Source organism: Aristolochia californica, unplaced genomic scaffold (genome assembly GCF_029961685.1).
Source record: "Aristolochia californica isolate CCGP_79_NKW_82.1479 unplaced genomic scaffold, dmAriCali1.0.hap1 SCAF_14, whole genome shotgun sequence".
NCBI classification, from domain to species: Eukaryota; Viridiplantae; Streptophyta; class Magnoliopsida; order Piperales; family Aristolochiaceae; genus Aristolochia; species Aristolochia californica.
Window position 1 is genome coordinate 25,820,508 of NW_027181815.1, and position 19,181 is coordinate 25,839,688.

The 19,181-nt window shown below is 32.2% G+C and overlaps 1 protein-coding gene across 1 annotated transcript; it reads left to right on the plus strand.

The window, feature by feature from the left end:
* Nucleotides 1-14,397: 14,397 nt before the first annotated feature.
* Nucleotides 14,398-16,831, plus strand: LOC137949900 (GDSL esterase/lipase At1g71691-like). The gene is made up of 5 exons (XM_068796142.1): nucleotides 14,398-14,710; nucleotides 15,419-15,540; nucleotides 15,725-15,964; nucleotides 16,044-16,293; nucleotides 16,386-16,831. Exons 1-5 carry the CDS (start codon nucleotides 14,407-14,409, stop codon nucleotides 16,619-16,621), a joined length of 1,152 nt encoding a protein of 383 aa, XP_068652243.1. The 5' UTR covers nucleotides 14,398-14,406; the 3' UTR covers nucleotides 16,622-16,831.
* Nucleotides 16,832-19,181: the final 2,350 nt, after the last annotated feature.

The following is a 19,181-nucleotide window of genomic DNA, read 5'->3' on the forward strand; positions in this document are numbered from 1 at the left end:
AAAACATAAAAATATGTGACACTAACATAGACAACTCTAGGTCCTCATATGCCCATTCATTGGGTGTTTTTGAAGAGAGTCAGCTTTGTTGACCTCACCCTACACATGTGACATTAAATTAAGTTTGCTCACTAAACCTTATAAGGAAAGCCAAATGTTATCAATTATATTATACATGCCATCTCATAGCATGCTTACATAAATGACTTTGACCCACATTTATGCTAGTTTTTTTGTTTCCAAGCATTTTCGAAGTTGATCTTTGATCTCCTCTACATTTAGGAAAGACAAATGAATATGATTCACATACATTCATGTAAAATTGTAAGTACTAAAAATAAAAAAATAAAATAAAATACCTGATAATTATCTTTATTGAAGACTTTTCGACATATCCAATCCCAATCATATAGGGTACACTCGAGAAATAGATGTTGAACTACCTCCTCCAAATTCCCAAATCATTGGAACCACTTATATTGTTCTTAGTGGAATCGCTGAACATGTGGCTCTGAGTAGATTTACATATGTATCTAACGGACTCGTTATTACAACAATTGACCGCATTTGTTCTCTATAAAGTCGATAGAACAACATATGATCTCACAATAAATTAAATAGGGCACAAGTAATCAATAAGACAAAATAAATAAAGTGGGATTATCTGGATCATGTCAAACATATTAAAAAATCTTCGTCTTTGTAAGACTTGAATTCATCACCTTTTTTACGTGTGCCTCCTAAAAAGTGCATTAATGAGTGAACTCACTACTATATAAATCCTAAGAAGCCCCACTCCAACCTCTTCCTCCCCCCCCCAAATTGCCCTCTTCCTGCTCTACCCTGTTCCCAATGGCCTTCTTAATGCCTAGGCCCCAATTAGGGTCATGCCCTCGATTCTACATGGGTTGTGGTGCAGATGGTTGAGGCATGGAAGGCCATGATGATGACGTATCTATTATAAATTATACAATATCAATAATTTATACTAGTAAGATGAAGAAAACTATTCTAATCAACAAAATAAAGTATCTATTATAAATTATACAATATCAATAATTTATACTAGTAAGATGAAGAAAACTATTCTAATCAACAAAATAAATGTTACAATGGCGAGCACTACCTAAGGGCCCTGAACCATCAGAGGTCTTAGCACTAACATCATGGCTCAGGCCAGAACAACCCCCGCATGTGAATGAAGGGGCAGCTCTGGCACTGATAGACGTGACTCAGGGTATTGTCAGTGGAATTATAGTGGAGACTACTTCATAAGTTGAGATTGAAGGTATGATCTTCTAGGCGACACGTTGTGGATTGATTAATATAATTGGATTGAGCATTAAATATAACCAGACACAAATGATTTAAATTCCATCTTTATTAAGATTAATAATTATAATGTTACATGTAAATCTAAATTGGGCCATTCCCAAATTAATCTTCATCTTGCTCATTTTTCTTCTTCTGTATTCCCATCTTCTTCTTCTTCATCCTATTCTTCTCTAAGTTTATCTTCATCTTCATCTTCATCTTCTTCTTTCCATTTGTCTTCTTCTTCTATTTTATAATTATCTTGTCCTTGATCATCTTCATCAACAGAAAAAATTATGTCTTGTTGTGTTAATTATGTTTAACCGGCTACTCTATGATTAGGCCCTGATATAAGTTCATGTGAAATCTCCTTCCTGACCAACACTATCTCTTTATCATCTTATTGGTCACTGTGACGCCATCCAAAGGATGAGTCTTGCCGATAACCTTCTATATCCTCAGTGGTGATACTTTGTTGCTACCAAACATCATACACATTTCGCTTTACTACTATATGTATGATGTACTATGAATAACCATGTTTAAAATCATCAACATAAAATACGTGTTTCAATTGACATGCCAATGCAAAAGGGACATCAGTGCACCATGTGCAAGGTGTTAATACTAGTGAACCTTTCATACATCTTGATGCCTTGTCTTTGGTTATTTACATCAAACCATTTACATTTAAGCACATAATTAACATTTTTGTGCAAATAACAGAACTCTATGATCTAGATCACTAACCCATAATAGACAAGATCATTATCATCATAGTACATCTTGACTACAACACTATTTTGAGTTATTTGGTATGCTTCGAGCTGCTCAGTATGGATTCACACACAATTTAGTATGCAACTTGAGTAACTATAATGTCGGATGAGGCCAAAACCAAGGCTATAAATATTACTATGTATATCATGACATCCTTGGTATTCTAAAATCTTAAAATGTGTTTAAAAAACAAATATAATTAGATAGGATCATAATGATGGTAGACAATGAAACTATTAAGTATTTTTATACCCTAGAATTGGTATGACAAAAACCTTAATTTTTAACCATTCAGGAAATAATACCTCGTGTTGTCTGTACGCTATCACGCCTTCACAAGCAAGAAACTCTTTATGTTCACTATTAATCAGATACATTATAACAATAAGTATGAATTATATATAAAATCCTATACAAATGTACAAATTCTTGGGTTGAGGTAAATTACTTAAATGAGATATTATTCAATCTCTTTGAAATTAGACAATACAACCAAAATCATCATTTTGTAGTCGAATGGGGGCAGTATCCAACTCTCTACTGCCACTTAACTCATGCTCCGTTTGAGGGAAAACTGACATTTTATCCTTCAAACACCCAAGATCCCCATCATAATTTTGATCGAGCTGATTGATCATGGTTTCCACCCCATCTATTATATTTAGTAAAAATTTAGTGTTTCACTATCAATATATGCTTCAACAATTGAGCCTTGAAGTTGAGCTTTGTTTTGTACTGTAGTTTTTGACTTGTGTAGGAACTTATTTGGATTAAACTAGTTAGGACAAACATGAAAAAACTTTTTGATAAAGAATTATTAATTACCTTTCTATTAAGTACATCATGTTGAAGAGCAAGTTTAGAAGAGTCTCATAGAAGGAGATCTCATAGTAAGAAGTCTCATAGAGGTAGAATTAATATGGTGAAGTCTAAGAAGAGTCTCATAAAAGGAGGTCTCCTAGAAGAGTCTTAGTTAAAAGTGTTTTTACTATTTTATCCTCTATTTATATTGAATTCAAATATTCTAGGACTTATCTTTTAGTGTTTAATTTTGGGTGTAACCGGGATAAAGGTAGTTTAATTGTAATTGGATTCTAGTTGTTTCCTCTATTATAAATAGAGGCTTATTGTATTGAAATTACAACAAGTCAATGAATTTTCTCTTGTTCAAAAATTCTACTCATCCATTGATATTGCATTGGACCATATTGCAATGCTTTTTGTGGTAGATGAATCGCTAGATGCACTATAGCATCAAAGAATGCGGGTGAAAAATAAACGCCACCTTGTAGACTTGCAAGTCATCAACATTTAGCGTCTTGGAACACAATTTCTTGGAAAAATAAACTCAATTGGATGATAGGAGTTGTCATGCTCTTTGACAAATGATTACCATGCAATAAGATAGGTAGAAACCATTGCAACATTACATGGCAATCATGAGTCTTCATGTTTGAAAGATGGGGAGTGTCTTTCGTAACACATCATGCTAGGTTTGAAGCATACCCATATGAGAACTTGATTGTTTGGATCTAGGCATAGATCACCCTCTTCTCATCCAAAGACACTATGTACTATGTTGGAGGCATAAGTGTCTTGTCACCGTCCTTCGTCAAGTGCAACTCTTCTCTAATTCTCATTTCTTCTAGGCCAAGTTTGGTCTGTAAGAGTCTTTTGATTTGCCATGTTTAGTATTATACCTATGCTACTGCTACAATTATTCTTTTCAATGTGTATCACATCTATATTGTGTCTCAACTTTAACTTTGACCAATAGGTCATCTAAAAAAATACTTTTTTTTTTCAATTGAATCCCATAGAAGGACATCTTCTCTTCCTATTGGTATTCATTTTTTAACACAATATCACTCCTAGTCGACTGGATTGATGGGTTTCGTCTTTCGATTTTTTTTCATTGACCTTAGTCTTACTCCTTCACCATGGATGGTCCAATGGTAGATAATGATGACAACCTATATAACATTCTTTGCCACCATGTTTTAACCCTTGGGAGTTGGTCTCACTCATACATACCGAGCATGCCAATTTTCTTTTTGTGTTTCATCCGGACAATGAACCATATGCTAGGAAATTGTTTATAGTCCATTGTAACACAAAATACATCTAAAACACTTCAAATGTTAATGCATTAGATATTTGCATACCTTCACTCCATAATTAGATATTTGCATACCTTCACTCCATAACTCATCCACCAATGGCTGAAAATAGACATCAATATCATTTCCTAATGATTTAGGACCTAAAATAAGACTATGACTATGCATACTCTAAGCACCTTATTGAATATAATTGTTTACACTCGCATATTCTTTCCAATACATCACACGATCATTTCTACATGCAAGTATCTTGTTATGAAACTCTCAGTCATGCAACAAAGTTTGGGCCTAGTAATAATTTTGAAGAAGGGTTTTACCAAATGTAATGTTTCTTAAAACTCTGAGATTATGTTATCCATTGCTTTGTTGCTTATGTTGCTCGTTATCTTAATATGAAACAACCTAATAAAAAAATTAGACTTAGAAAAACTCTAACATCTAGGATATAACTCTTTGGTCGCATTCATGAACAACTTCCTAAACTTATCAGCGTCGTTGGTTCCTCCTCTTGAATATTGGTAAGCTTTGCTACATACTTCTTGCCCAAGAACATTGGCTTGTCCTACTTGCAGGTAGTGTATGAATGTGTCAATGCCCTCGTTAATGCTTCTATAATATTGGTCAAATTGTGTCCTTAAAATTTGACCTGCATGTCTCGATCCACCATATAACATTTCTTCCCTCTGTCCATCTAGTGTAACTCAATTCCATCCCATTGTGGTATATGTCATTCTTTACCTCGTTTATTGACCAAAAATACTTACTAGCGCACTTCTTACATGGGCATAATATCCACCCTATGCTATTAGCAAAAGATTGGGCCATCTGAATAAAGGGATTACTCACTTTTCTAAATTGTTCACTAAATCTGAATACACGTTTGTTCATCCAACTCTTATCCAAGACTATTTGGTCACACCTATGCTTTGAACTACGTACATACTACCATCAATAATAACCTTATAATTATAAACTAAAAAATTAAAAATTTTACTAATTCAAATCCAATTTTTCACTTGAATTTGTGGCTGCAACTCAGCCATTCGGAATAACATTATTTACCATTGTATGGTTTACAATTTAAGGCAATTGTTGAAATTTCAACAACATCTCCCTACGTCCCTCATGTTATACTGGTATTTATTTGTTGTCTAATATACACTAAATTATGTTGCAAAACATGGTGGAAATAGGTCAACAAATAATACAACATAATAAAGAGGTCTTTTAGTGGTATGCAATTGATCAATAGACTAACTGTCATAAATCATAATACCATAAAATGATAAACAACATTTTTTAGGATTCGTAGGGATATGCAATTGATCAATAGGCAAAAATCGTCTTAAATTGTAACATCATAAAATGATGTGAATCTTGAACTTCCTATAGGATAATCGAAGAATTTGTATCAGTACATTCCATTGTTTGTACTCTTTTGGTATGTGTGGACCAACTAAACCCAAATATTATACGACACTGGAACATACTTTACAAGTTTTTAGACTAGTAGCCACATTTCATCAAAATAGTACATATTAATAATGCATTTTTGTGACCCTGCCAATCTCAATTTAGTGAGACTAGGTCGTGGTCAACCAAGACCCTATCACTTATAGTTGAGCCAATCTTTTTTCTCTTATGTCAATTAGTGTGTTTATTATTCTCATGTTGTGTTCAATTTATCTATCAATTAGAATTTTATAAGTGTATTATATATATATATATATATATATATATATATATATTATAAGAGTGGGGTAGTTGGGGGTTTGCGGTGGGCTAGTGGGATAAAGACAATAAATGTATGTTGTAAAGCTCTATATTAATTTTATTAGTTGTTATGTTTTTAAGTATATGTTATATGTTTCAAAACATATTATGCTCACAAATTATGATCAATCTAATTAAGGGGGTTTAAAAATAATAAGTGTATGTTATATAAGCTTTATATTCATTTTATGCTAATGTTATGAGTGTCTTTGAGGTTTGGCCAAGCATACACTTTCCTGATGATCTTAGTCGCTTCTATCACATTAATGAAGAAAATGAAAGAAAAAACATCATGAGACATTCCCCTCCCCTCTTCCCACGAGACAAATAGACGTAGAAGGAAAAATGAGGAAAAAGAAAGAGGTGAAATTAATTTATGAAAAAAATTAAATTCTAAGAAACTAAATTTTATCTAAAATAATTTGGAATTATATAATTATTTAATTGATTAATTATTTATGAATTAACTATAAATTATTAACTAAAATAATTTACTTATACATTAAATGTGTTAATTGATTAACTGAAGAATTAGTTAATTAGTTAATGGATATATAATTTTCAATTATTTAGTAAGATAAATTATTAATTAATTTGAAATCATTCACTAATTAATGAAAATAGCATATTTAGTTTAATAATGGAGTGAGTAGCAATTAATTATTTATTTCATTGACTAATTGGTTAAACGATACAAGTGATTAATTAATGAATTATATAAGTAGTAATTATTTCATTAGTTAATTCAATAAGAAATTGCTAATTAACTCATAATCATTTAATTATATTATTAGTTGTTACATAGAATGTACTAATTAATCTAAAAATTATTCCATCAAGTAATTGAATAAGTAATTACTATTTAACTAGTAATTATTCAATTAAGTACTTACTTATTTAATTATTCAATTAAGTAATTAATTTTTATATAAAATGGATTAATTGGTTAAGTTATCCAAACATTAGTTAATGAAATATGTAATTGAATAATTTTCAAATATCAAATAAAATAATTAATTAGTTAATTACTAACTAATTAGTAAATATTTGATTAATTAATATTTTTTATGGTTATGGTGGCTATAGATGATTGGCGGATATGGTAATTGCATGGTGTGTTTCGGTTATGATAGATCTAGGGCACGAGGAAGGAAGAAAGATGGGAGAAAATGAAGGGAAGAATGAAAAGAAGGGAAAAAGGAAAGAAGAAAAGGAAGAAATCCTTCAAGCCCGAAGGAGAGGGAAAAAAGAAAAAAGAAAAAGAAAAAGAGGGGGAGAAGGAAAAAGAAAAGAAAAAAAAAAGAAGAAAAAAGAGAAAATGGGAAAAATAGGAAAATATATGCAAAAAGAAAAAAATGGAAAATGAAAATGGAAAAATAAAAAAATAAAATGAGAAAAAAAAAAGAAGGAAAGAAAAAAGAGGAATAAGGGAGAACAAGTCAGGGTTTGTTAATGAATTAATTAATAAAAAATTGAAATATAGTTAATTATAAATTAACTTGAAACTATTAAATTAGATTAATTTGTTAATGAATTAAATGGTTTAATAGATTGATTAATCCAAGCATTAGTTATTAATTAATTGATTAGATGATTATCAATTATTTAATCATTTAACTGATTAAGTAATCATTGTTAACTATAAATTATTAAATTAAATAACTCGTTATTAGGTTAATTGGTTGATTAACATGATAATTATTTCCACCAAGTTAATTACTCCTATTACATTAATTAACTGAAAAAATAGTTAATTTGTTAGTCAATTACATAATTGGCAATTATTCAATTGGCTAATTCATTAAGTACTAAAGTAAAATATTTAAGTTGTTGTAGATTTCACCAGACAGAGCGAAGGGCCTTTGATGCCATTTTGTGTGAGCTAAAATATTCAGATATTTGATAATTCATGAAACCCGATTGTTCTCCTACTTCATCAAATATCATGCAGGTATGCAGGTCATCGACTTCTGCATTTTATTCATAAAACATACAAATTATAAGAATTTTTAATTTATACCTCAAATATAATTATTAAAAATAAAATTTCAAAGTTATATAAATTATACTTGAACTGTAAAATTTTACTATGCTCATTTATGAGAATAATAATTTATAATTATGATTACGTTTTTTTGTTTTAAATGATTAAAATGGTATCTTAATAAGTTTTTTAATTTTATTTTCAAATAACATTTTGATTAAATTATTGGTATTTTTAAAAACATGATTTAAACAAAATAATCATTTTATTTTATTTATATGTGACTAATTGATATTTTTAATTGAAATATATGTATTTATATTTAGTTATATGAATTAATAAAATATAATTATGTAAATAAATTGTTATTATTGTTATATAACGTCTTTTTAAAAATTATTTTTTAAGTATTTATAACTTTGAAATTTTTTAAATTATATATCCTAAAAATCTTGATAATTAAGGAATTGTCCCACATGAATTAGTGAATAGAAAGATCTTGAGTTTATTAATTAGGAAAGAGGTTTCCCAACTTGGCTAATCATCATGGGATGAACCTTAGACCTAACTTCGTAGATAATACAAAAATATAATTTAAATAGCTTAATATATTGTTTTTTAGTATGTATATTGCATGAGTTTTTTACTAGTTCTTAATGCATTACAACCATTTCATGTTTTAGTGCTTAAGTTATCACAAAAACTAATTGGTTTAGAGAGAGTTGGAGAGACTAAATCCAAAAATTAAGCAAATTGAGGTGCTTGCTTAAGCCCTTAGAATGCGTTTTGAAGGTGGCAAACGTGATTTGGAAACTTAGAATCTTCAAAGCAGGTGTTGAGTTCTAAAGGGAAGAAGGCCTCACATATGGTTTCAAATGTTATGGCTTCTTTCCGGGTCATCTTAAATATGCCATAGGTTCAAAAAATTCTTGAACGAAAGCTTGAGATGTATGCATATATCTAGACTTATCTCAAATAACTATGTGGTGACTATTAATGGTGGGGGGATGGAGTAGACGAAGGAGAAAATCACTCCTAGCTGTATGACAAAGTTCTATACATAGTAAAAAATTGTCATAGTTTGAAACAAACTTTGTTCAATTTTAAAGACAAAATAACGACTTTAAGGCACAACAAAGACATTACTTACTTTTTATGGGTAACACAAACACAAATCACTTCTTGGGTGAAAAGAAAATTTTTTTGACTTAAATTGGATGTTGAATACACTCCTATACTTTTTAGGTAGTGGGTCTAGGCATTGCTATGAAAGATGAAAACACAAAGACTAAAGAAATACTAGAAGAAAAGAACTTTTATTAGAAGGAGGCGACTATATAACACTCATACTTCCAAAAGAATCTAAAATGTAACTTTTTTATTGAAAAACTAGTGGAGACTATAATGGTAGAATTGGAATAACTTAAAAAATTTGACCAAGTATGACTTTTGGGGGTGACCACAATTCTTTGGAGATGACAATGAGGAAGATACACTAAGTAACAAAAACGTAAAAAATCAAAAAACAACATCAAAGTAAGATATTAATACCTTGAAGGAGCACATCATGGAAAGGTTAAGATTGACCAAAAAAAAAATTATTAGAAGAGAAAATTGTCTTAAAAACTTGGACCCTAAGAGGAAAGGAAACTCAATTTATGTCAATACATGAAGAAATATTAGGAGAAAAAAATTGAAAAATGAGAGATTTTTGGCATAACTGACCTTTAGTATTTATAATATTGATATCTCCCATAATATTGTTCAAAATCATAAACCATTTGTTGTTAAAGAAATTAGACTCAAAGAGCTTTAAATTTATACCTAATTTGATATAAAAAGTTTCATTTTTGAATCTTTTATGACCTCTTACTTTTCTTTGTTCAATAGTATGACCCTTGCCGACACCAATGAGAATATCTCCTTACATGTAGACCAGATTGACTTGAAAGTTACTCCTTCTAAAACTAGACTTAAATATCTTTCATGGAATTATAACATTCTATCATGAAATCTACTTCTTTTGAGATAAAATATGATAGATTTTGGGCTCTACAATCTAGCGGAATGAGTGCTCTTTCTTCTTTGGCCAACATGACTATTGATTCTTCTGATATTGATATCTCCCTCTAGAAAACTCAGATTAAAAATTGGTTTTATAGGTTAGAAAATAGAATTATATATATTTATTTTGATATATAATTCTTCATATAAAATATCATTATTAATGGCATAAAATGCCTAAAAAATTCAAGCTTTCTAGTACTACTCGAACCTCTCTTCAAATCTAACCTTTGTTGCTTCAAATTTTAATTTTTATTTGTACATAATTCCAATGGTCAAACTTCTTTTTGTGTTGGAAATTAGACTCGATGATATTTCTATCCTTATGTAATTTAAATTATGAAAAATTCAATATGGAGGTACAAACTCCAAGTAAGCAATGGGTAATAAAAAGGTAAAATACAAACTTCAATATGGAGGACAAGAAGGAAAGAAAAAGGTAAAATACGAACATAAACTTCTAGAGATGATAAATCAGAAAATGATCACATTACCTCTGTGGGTTGACAGAGTAAACTTACAGAAACTGCTTTGATATCATGTTCAATTATTGGAAAGAAAAATACTTCACCAACTTATTATAATTTGAGTACAATGAGTCTTTGTTTGTAATAGAGGAAATAAGTAGATTCATAGTACAATTAAACTACCATTGTCCCAGTTACACACAACATCAAATACTAAAAATAAGTCCTAGAATAATTGAACAACTTAATGAAAATAGAAGACTAACATAATTGAAACACCTTTAGTTTATACTCGTTTGTGAGACTTCTCCCTATGAGACTCTTGTAAGACTCCACCCAACAAAAATTGGCTATGTGAAACTTCTTATTATGAGAATAATGTAAGATTCTCTTATACATGCTCCAATATTTTATATCAGCCAGTTGAAGCTACCTCACTGCCATCCATCTAGAGTTCTCTATGTTCTTCGATTTATTCACCTTCTTTTCTAACTACATGTTGCCTTTTCATCTCTTTCATATTAGTAAGCAATTATTTATTAGCATCGATATGCCATCCAAATCTCTCATACTCCCCAAATGGGAGCAACTACAATCCATCTTCCATTGAACTTGCAATCAAACAAGGTCAACTCTATTATATTACAAATAGTGTTTCTTCGATAGATATATGTGTTATTTTGAGATTTTTTGAGTGGTGCTTCAGTATGACATAGAACCAAAACTATTCAAGTACAGACAACATGATTGCATCCATGCGTAATTAATAATTAAACTTTATTAGAGATTATCTAGTTTCTTAAAGGAATAGTCTTTTCTCCCCGATACTTTTGATCGTTTCATTTCATATTAATAAATTTTTTTATTTTTTTAAAAACATATTATAAAGCATGATGCATAGCTTAGTAGGTGTGGACTCAATTGTGACTATTTATTTTCTATTAGAGTTATTTTTATAATTATTTGGATATTACATGGAGATTTGATAGGTAAATGTTTTAGGTCTTCACATCCATACAAAAAAAATTATCCCATCAGTTGGTTTTTTGTGTGCAATTTTAGCCTATTGCTTCTTACAATAAATTTCTCTCTTTTTGACTATTTTGTGAAGTGGCTCTTTGTTAATTGGCATGAGGACCCAACTCAACCCCAACAAGTCAGTTAGTGATATAAAGAAGCTAATATAGATAAAAAACATTCAAATAGAGAGGACCTATTCCATATTGGATTCTTTATGAATTCTCATGCTTTCAGTATTTCTCCTAAAAGGCGAAGGTATGTTCTATTTTTTGATTTTATCTTATTTAAAAATTTACTATTCGGTAATGATAATAATATTAAAAATATAGTGTTTCATTTTCCATTCAAAAACATTTTTTTAAAAAACAATTCACATATTTTTGTGGACTGGGTCAAGCCTTGTTTATACACCCGATGAACAAACTCTTCAATGGGGGCATCAATTGGAATACAAATTTAATCCTCACAATTAGAACCCTAGGGATAGTTCAAATCATCAACATTGATGAATGACCAAGATCAAATGAACCGGACCACCAATTGATGAACCCAATGCCTCCAATTTCAAGTTAACAACCCATTAGATTCCATAGCAAAGGTAGCATCACATAATCAACTTCGTCGCTACTTTGTCACCATCTTTGAACCCATTACAACAATACGAAGCCAAAGTTCCTCGTCCAACACCAAGTGAAGACTAACTCTAAAATAAAAAGCTAATCAACTAAGAGAGGTTGCAGTTTACTTATCAAGTCATTCAAGACTTGAATCAAGTTTACGTAAGAAGAAGATCAAATCAAAAGACTAAAACAGATATAAGACCTCACATCACTTAAAATCTTGTAACTTTTATTAGTGTACTTACAGTCACACCACCTTTTTTATGTCGATTGTTACATGAGATGTTGTCAAGTTGTCTACAAAATGCTGAATTTTATACACGATATTGGCACCATTAATAACATTAAATCATATCTCAGTTATTAAAAAAACCATTAAAATGAGGATACACGAGGACTTCATTCAAAGGAAGAGAGGAGAAGGGAAGTGGTGATGGAATCTGTACTCACTTCCCACCCGCTTTGCTCAACGCGTCTATTTATTTCTGTCTACAGGTTCAACGCTAACTCTCTTACTCTCAGAGCGCCGTATCCGTGTGGACCCATCGCCGATCTCGTGGTTGACGTCAACAGGACCACACGTTTCCCAAAACTCCCATCAAAGAAAGGTGAAGACACGGCGTGTCGCCCGCCGGTCGGTGCCGACCAAAACCCGGTTAACTTTCCGTTGGTGAAATTTAAGGTCAATAAATGTCTACTCACATGGAAACAAAGCGTCAGTCTCTTTTTTTTTAGGTTGGTGATTTTTAGGGTTTAGGGTTTCAATTTTTCTAAGTTGGGTATTTTTTAGGGTTTAGGGTTTTAATTTTTCTAAGTTGGGTGATTTTTAGGGTTTAGGATTTCAATTTTTCTAAGTTGGGTATTTTTAGGGTTTAGGGTTTTAATTTTTTCTAAGTTGGGTATTTTTAGGGTTTAGGGTTTCAATTTTTCTAAGTTGGGTGATTTTTAGGGTTTAGGGTTTTCAATTTTTCTAAGTTGGGTGATTTTTAGGGTTTAGGGTTTAGGGAAAATATTACATCTCTAATAAACCCCAAATTTTATTATTAAGTCTAAATTAAATAATTATTTAGTTATATTTTTATATATTTTTGTTAAAATAAATGGAATAGTATTATTACAAATACAACGAATAAAGTGGCATCATTGCAAATAAAGAGATTTATTGATCGAAAGCATAAAATCCTATATTGGCCAAAACTAAGTCCTGTTTATTCCTTTTCCTCTATTACACAACTTGTGTTTTTATTTATTATTAGAGATGTAATATATGCCCTTTTAAAATTTTCATGATTTCTTATTTAATCAGGACTTCTATGTATAAATTCTTTTTTAAAAGGGAAATTTGAATCTTTCATGAACTAATAATCTTGATTACCATCTTTAAATAGGAGAATTTTGTGACCCCATGAGGGAATAATGTTTTAAATTTTGGGAAAATTTGAAGATTTTTCATATGCAAAATGCTTTTTTTTAGGGATGAGTTTGTTAATTTTTTTGGCAAGAAGTGAATTACTAATAAACATTGTTAAATTAGTAGAATTGATTGACTACATTGGATTCAATAGGATCTTTGAGTTTCCATCAAGTTTGGTAATAAGAAACTCGATAACCTAACACACTCCAGACCTATTAGATTTCAACCAGTTTCTAACTATCTCCGTTCTAAGTCGAACCCGATGAATGAAAATTGATCGCTTAAATATATAGATTAAGACAACTACAATTAAACATTATCACAGTAATTTAATTATGCAACTGAAGAAATTAAACATTAAATAATAATTTATTTGGTTTAAATAAACATATATAATACATTATTTAATATAAAGTTTCATACAAAAATTTATATAACTTTTTTACAGAGTTATGATAAATCACATGAATAAATCTCATTTATAATTTATAAAATATTTTAAAATATAATTTTCTACTATTATATGATGAGTTTAAACTTTGAATATAATGATAATGATATGATTTTAATTATGATTAACAATAATAAAAAAATTGAGTATTTTGGTCTAAGGGCCAACTCTTCTATTTGAGAAATGGAGGAATTTATGAGATGGGGGCAAGACTAGGGGTAGTATGGGAAAATGAGCTAACATTTACTAACCCTGTGAAAGCAGGTAAAAGCATTAATTACCTCTCTATCCACCACCCTTGACTCGTCTCCTTCCTCCATCTTCCCTCGGCTATTAATACTTCTCGCCTTCTTCTTCTTCTTCTCATCTCTCTTCCTTCCAGCTCTATCTATCAATATGGGTTCTTCCAGCTCCGCCCGCTCGACGAGCTCTTTTGGTTTTTTGGTGTTGCTGCTCTTCTTCGTATCTTTTTCCACGTCTGCTCTAGCTCAGGAGGTGGATGCTTCACCGCAGGCAGGAGCAAGACGGGGGAGCGAGCTGGTCCCGGCCATGTTTGTCTTTGGTGATTCTCTCATAGACAATGGAAACAACAACAACCTCCCGTCGTTTGCCAAGGCCAATTACCTCCCTTACGGGATTGATTTCGCTGGCGGGCCTACCGGGAGGTTCTCTAATGGCTACACCATCGTCGACGAGATCGGTCAGTTCCTATCTTTTTCCTGTTTTCTACTTCCAAATTTGTTTCAATGTTAGGTTCACAACTACATTTCTTTCTTTTCACTCCGTGCAAACCTTTTCATCTCCCTGTCTTTTTACATGCGCGCAGCTATGGCGATATTTGAAGTACGGATTCTCTTTTGAACTCACTCTGGTTTTCTCCAGCTCTCTCTCTCTCTCTCTCTCTCTCTCTCTCACTCTCTCTCTATACGACTTCAATGAGTTTATCCGTGTCTTTACAGGCATTCATCTCTCCATCTCTCATGAGTTCTTAAAGTTGCACTGGTTTACATTAATCTCTCTCTCTCAGTCCACTTTCACTTATCATTTACGAGCTTTCAAAGAAGTGTAGCATTTTCTTACAGGCAACCTTCACATTTTAATCGATTCAGAAACCCTTTTTATCCGCAGTAAGAATTAATGTCATCTCTTGACCAAGATGTATCCTTTTCTTGCGTTGTTTAGGCATTTATTGCGCCTGTTTCGTCACTTGGGACCATAAATGTCTGGGTCCTCGATCGTTCTCCGGTGACAAAATTGACCGTTCATTCATTATGTTTCTGATCTTTGCTATTTTTTGGTATTTGTTTCTTAATTGTTCCCTTACTCTGCCTTCAAAGTTTTCAAGAAATGACCCTTGTGAGCTTCGTGCATTAATTAACTCAAAAGCTTGTTCTTCTCCCTGTTGTAGCTGATCTATTGGGGCTTCCATTGACTCCGGCATTCTCAGAAGCTTCTGGAGAACAAGCCCTGCATGGGGTCAACTACGCTTCCGCCGCAGCCGGAATTTTGGATGCCACCGGCCGGAATTTCGTAAGCACAAAGCTCCCCTCTTAAGCAAATGTATTATGGGGAACTCCAAATCCAAACCCAGTTTGGTGAGGCTGCAATAACAGCTGGATCCAGATGCATGGATGACATTAATTCTGTTTCAAGCCGAGGACATCAATCAATGATATTGAGATGCGAAAACCAATTAATACTGCTCGTGTTGCAGGTCGGCAGGATACCATTCAACCAGCAGATCAGCAACTTCCAGACGACTCTGGACAGGATCACGGACCGTCTAGGGGCGGCCGATGTATCGAACTCGATCGGCAAATGCATCTTCTTCGTGGGGATGGGGAGCAACGATTACCTTAACAACTACTTGATGCCCAATTATCCAACTCGTAATCAGTATAACGCTCAACAGTTCGCCGATCTGCTCATTCAACAGTACACTAAACAGCTAACAGTAAGCTTGTTATTAATCGATTATCAGTAGAAACTTTCTTTGGCAAACTCTATATTCTTCTCTCTCATTGCATCTGCAGAGTCTTTATAATCTGGGAGCTAGAAAGGTTGTCATCTCCGCCGTGGGGTTACTCGGCTGTGTTCCTAGCATCCTCGCACAAGACGCCAATGGCCGATGCTCCGATTCCGTAAACCAACTCGTCGTCCCTTTCAACAACAACATTCGATCCATGGTGGACAGATTGAATGCTAATCTTCCCGGTGCGAAGTTCATATACATCGACACCTATAACATGTTTCGACAGATCCTTGGCAGCCCCAGATCATTTGGTACGTAGCCATTCATGTCCTCTCTCATTAACTACTAGAATCACCTGGGAAGTTCATCTATGTTAAAGCCTCGAAATATTTCTTCGCTTCAGGATTCAGCGTGATTGATCGAGGATGCTGCGGCATTGGGAGGAACAGCGGCCAGATCACCTGTCTTCCATTGCAGACGCCATGCGTAAACAGAAATCAGTACGTCTTCTGGGATGCCTTCCATCCAACAGCCGCTGTCAATATCCTTCTGGGGAAGATGGCATTCAGTGGAAATAACCGACTTTCTTACCCCATGAACATACAGCAACTTGCAAATCTGGTGCTTCAATCCAACTGAAGGACGTTGCTTTCTTTCTCTTTGAAGAAACCGATCACATGAACAGAGTTAAAATGTGGGATTGAAAATCTCAAAAAGAGTTTTCCACTTTTATCTTTTTTCAGTTTTGGCCGTCAATGCTTTTCTCCACTTATTTTCTGTAGCTGAGATGATTACTAATGGATGTAAGGAATGGTATTATTATATGAATTTCTCTTTTAAGTGTTTTAATGATCCTAAAACTCCGATTTCACAAGTTCTTAAAGAAATAAGAGTTAGAATATTCTCTTACAAAATTTGACCGAATTTATGTTTAAACTCGAGTATTCTCGCTGTCTTCCTCCCTCGTCGGTGTTTCTTCAAGAGATGTTCTTCAATTGTGTCTATGCTTCAAAAGATATGGTTGTGACTAATAAGTAAAAAAAATCACAAAAATATGGTTGTGTATGCATAAGGCGTAGCTCTTATTATTTCAATTAATGTTCTATTCTTTCTCTCAATAACACCATCATACTGTAAGATTCTAGGAGTTTAGAAGGTGAGCTCTATTCTGTGTTGAGACTAATAATTCTCAAAGAATTATCAAATTCTCCTCCATCGTCACTTCTAATTTTAACAATAGTGTAGCTTTATTATTTTTGTATTTTCTCTGAAAACTTTCTAAAGGCTAAAACCATATCATTTTTATTGACTAGGACGTCTACCCAAGTAAATCTAGAATAATCATCTACTACTACCAAAGTGCGATTGCAATTTAGACTTGGGATTCAAGTAGGTTGAACCAAGTCCATACAGATTAGTTGTAGTGTTCTTATAGTGGAGATGCATTCGTGAATTAGAAGTATCTCGAATGAAAGAGTTAGAAGTATCTACTTTTCGGTACATTTGCTATCATCTTCAAACATAACATGACCTCCATCATTTGGTCTTAGTTCCATGAACTTGCTTTTGTCACCTGTCATGTTTTTTTAGTACCCACTATCCATGATTCACATGTGTCGGTCCAAGTAGCGTCTCAAGAGGGGGGAGAGTTGAGAATCCAAAATTAAAATTAAGTGCTTAATGTGCAAGAATAATAAAAAAATTAAGTAAAAATAAACACACCATAAGGAGGCTAAGATTTTTTATTTTTCGATGTTTCCCTAATGATAATCACTTCTCAATAACTCCTGCTCAGGAAAAAATTCACTAATATGTTCTATTAGTTAAGATTACTCAAAGAGATTTTGCTTCTCGTTAAGCCAAGTATAATATCCAATTACACTCTCCAATTTCTCCCAAAGAGATTCACATGTAAGTAGCTTCTAAATTTAGTCGGTAATAGATCGTAATGGGAGTACCTCATATTGCCAACAAGAGTTCCCTAGGAGTGGATTAGCAATTTGATATGGGGAAGTAGGTGACCTTCTTTTCTACCATTATGATCCATACCAACACAAATCTAAGCAAAGACAAATTAAAGATGAAAAATAAGAGCTCTGGGGTACCTAGGTTTGGGAAAACCAGATAGATTGAGCTTATAAATGCTAAAATCAACCTGAAAATGCTATATATAAAGTATGAGAGCATGTTGGAATGGTTTCATGACCCATATTGTATCATCACCAGTTAAATTAGGTAAGGAGTTTTTTTTCAAGAACAAACCTCTAATGTTTAAAATGGAATCCTTAGGTTTTGAAAGGAATTTTGACCTCTTGTAAAATCTACCAAATCCTTGATAAAAAAAAATCAGAAATATTACTTAAAATTCTTGGTTTGAGCTGCTCAACATAATGGGAGGTCAAATTTTTGGAGATCTAACTTGGCCAAAATTAAGGCATGAAAGTTTGCTCTACAAATTTTTGTGCATCATTCGAACGTCGATGAGGATTTGGATGTTGGCTAGATATTTTGATGGTCTTCTACTTGCTTGGGTGTTGGGATACCGATTGCGCACTCGAATGCTGAATTTTCCGGCCTCCAATTTTTTATTTTTTTAAATTTAAAAAATGAATTTATAATATAAAAAAATTAATTCATAAAAAATGAATTTCATAAAAATTTAAATTCATAAAAAATGAATTTATAATATAAGAAAAAAATCATTGGAATTCATAATTGAAAAAAAAATTATAATTATAAAATTATAAAAATTCAAAAATATGAGTTTAAAGAGTTATGAACACAAATAAATAAGTCCCTTAAAAATATATGTGAGATAAAAATTATATAAAGAAAGATTGATTTCTGATAGCAATTTTTTACCATGTCAAACCCATCGTGAATGTTAAGGTCTATGGTGAATAATTATTTCATTATGCTCTCTTGGACAGAGTGAAAGCACAAAAAGGGTGATACCAAGAAGAATTATTGCCAACATGAGACCAACAAAACAAGCTATTTATTTGATAAGAGATGGAAAAGGGACAACTAAGAAAGTTGGATTTTTTTTTTTTTAAATTCCAATTTGATTCCCTCATAACTCATAGGGCTTCCAATGGGAGAAAGCTAGAATCTCTCCGCCACTATTCTACTAGGAGTTTGTTTCGAACCCCATGGAAAAGAAATGAGAATTTGACCATTATTATTCGAAAAAATAATT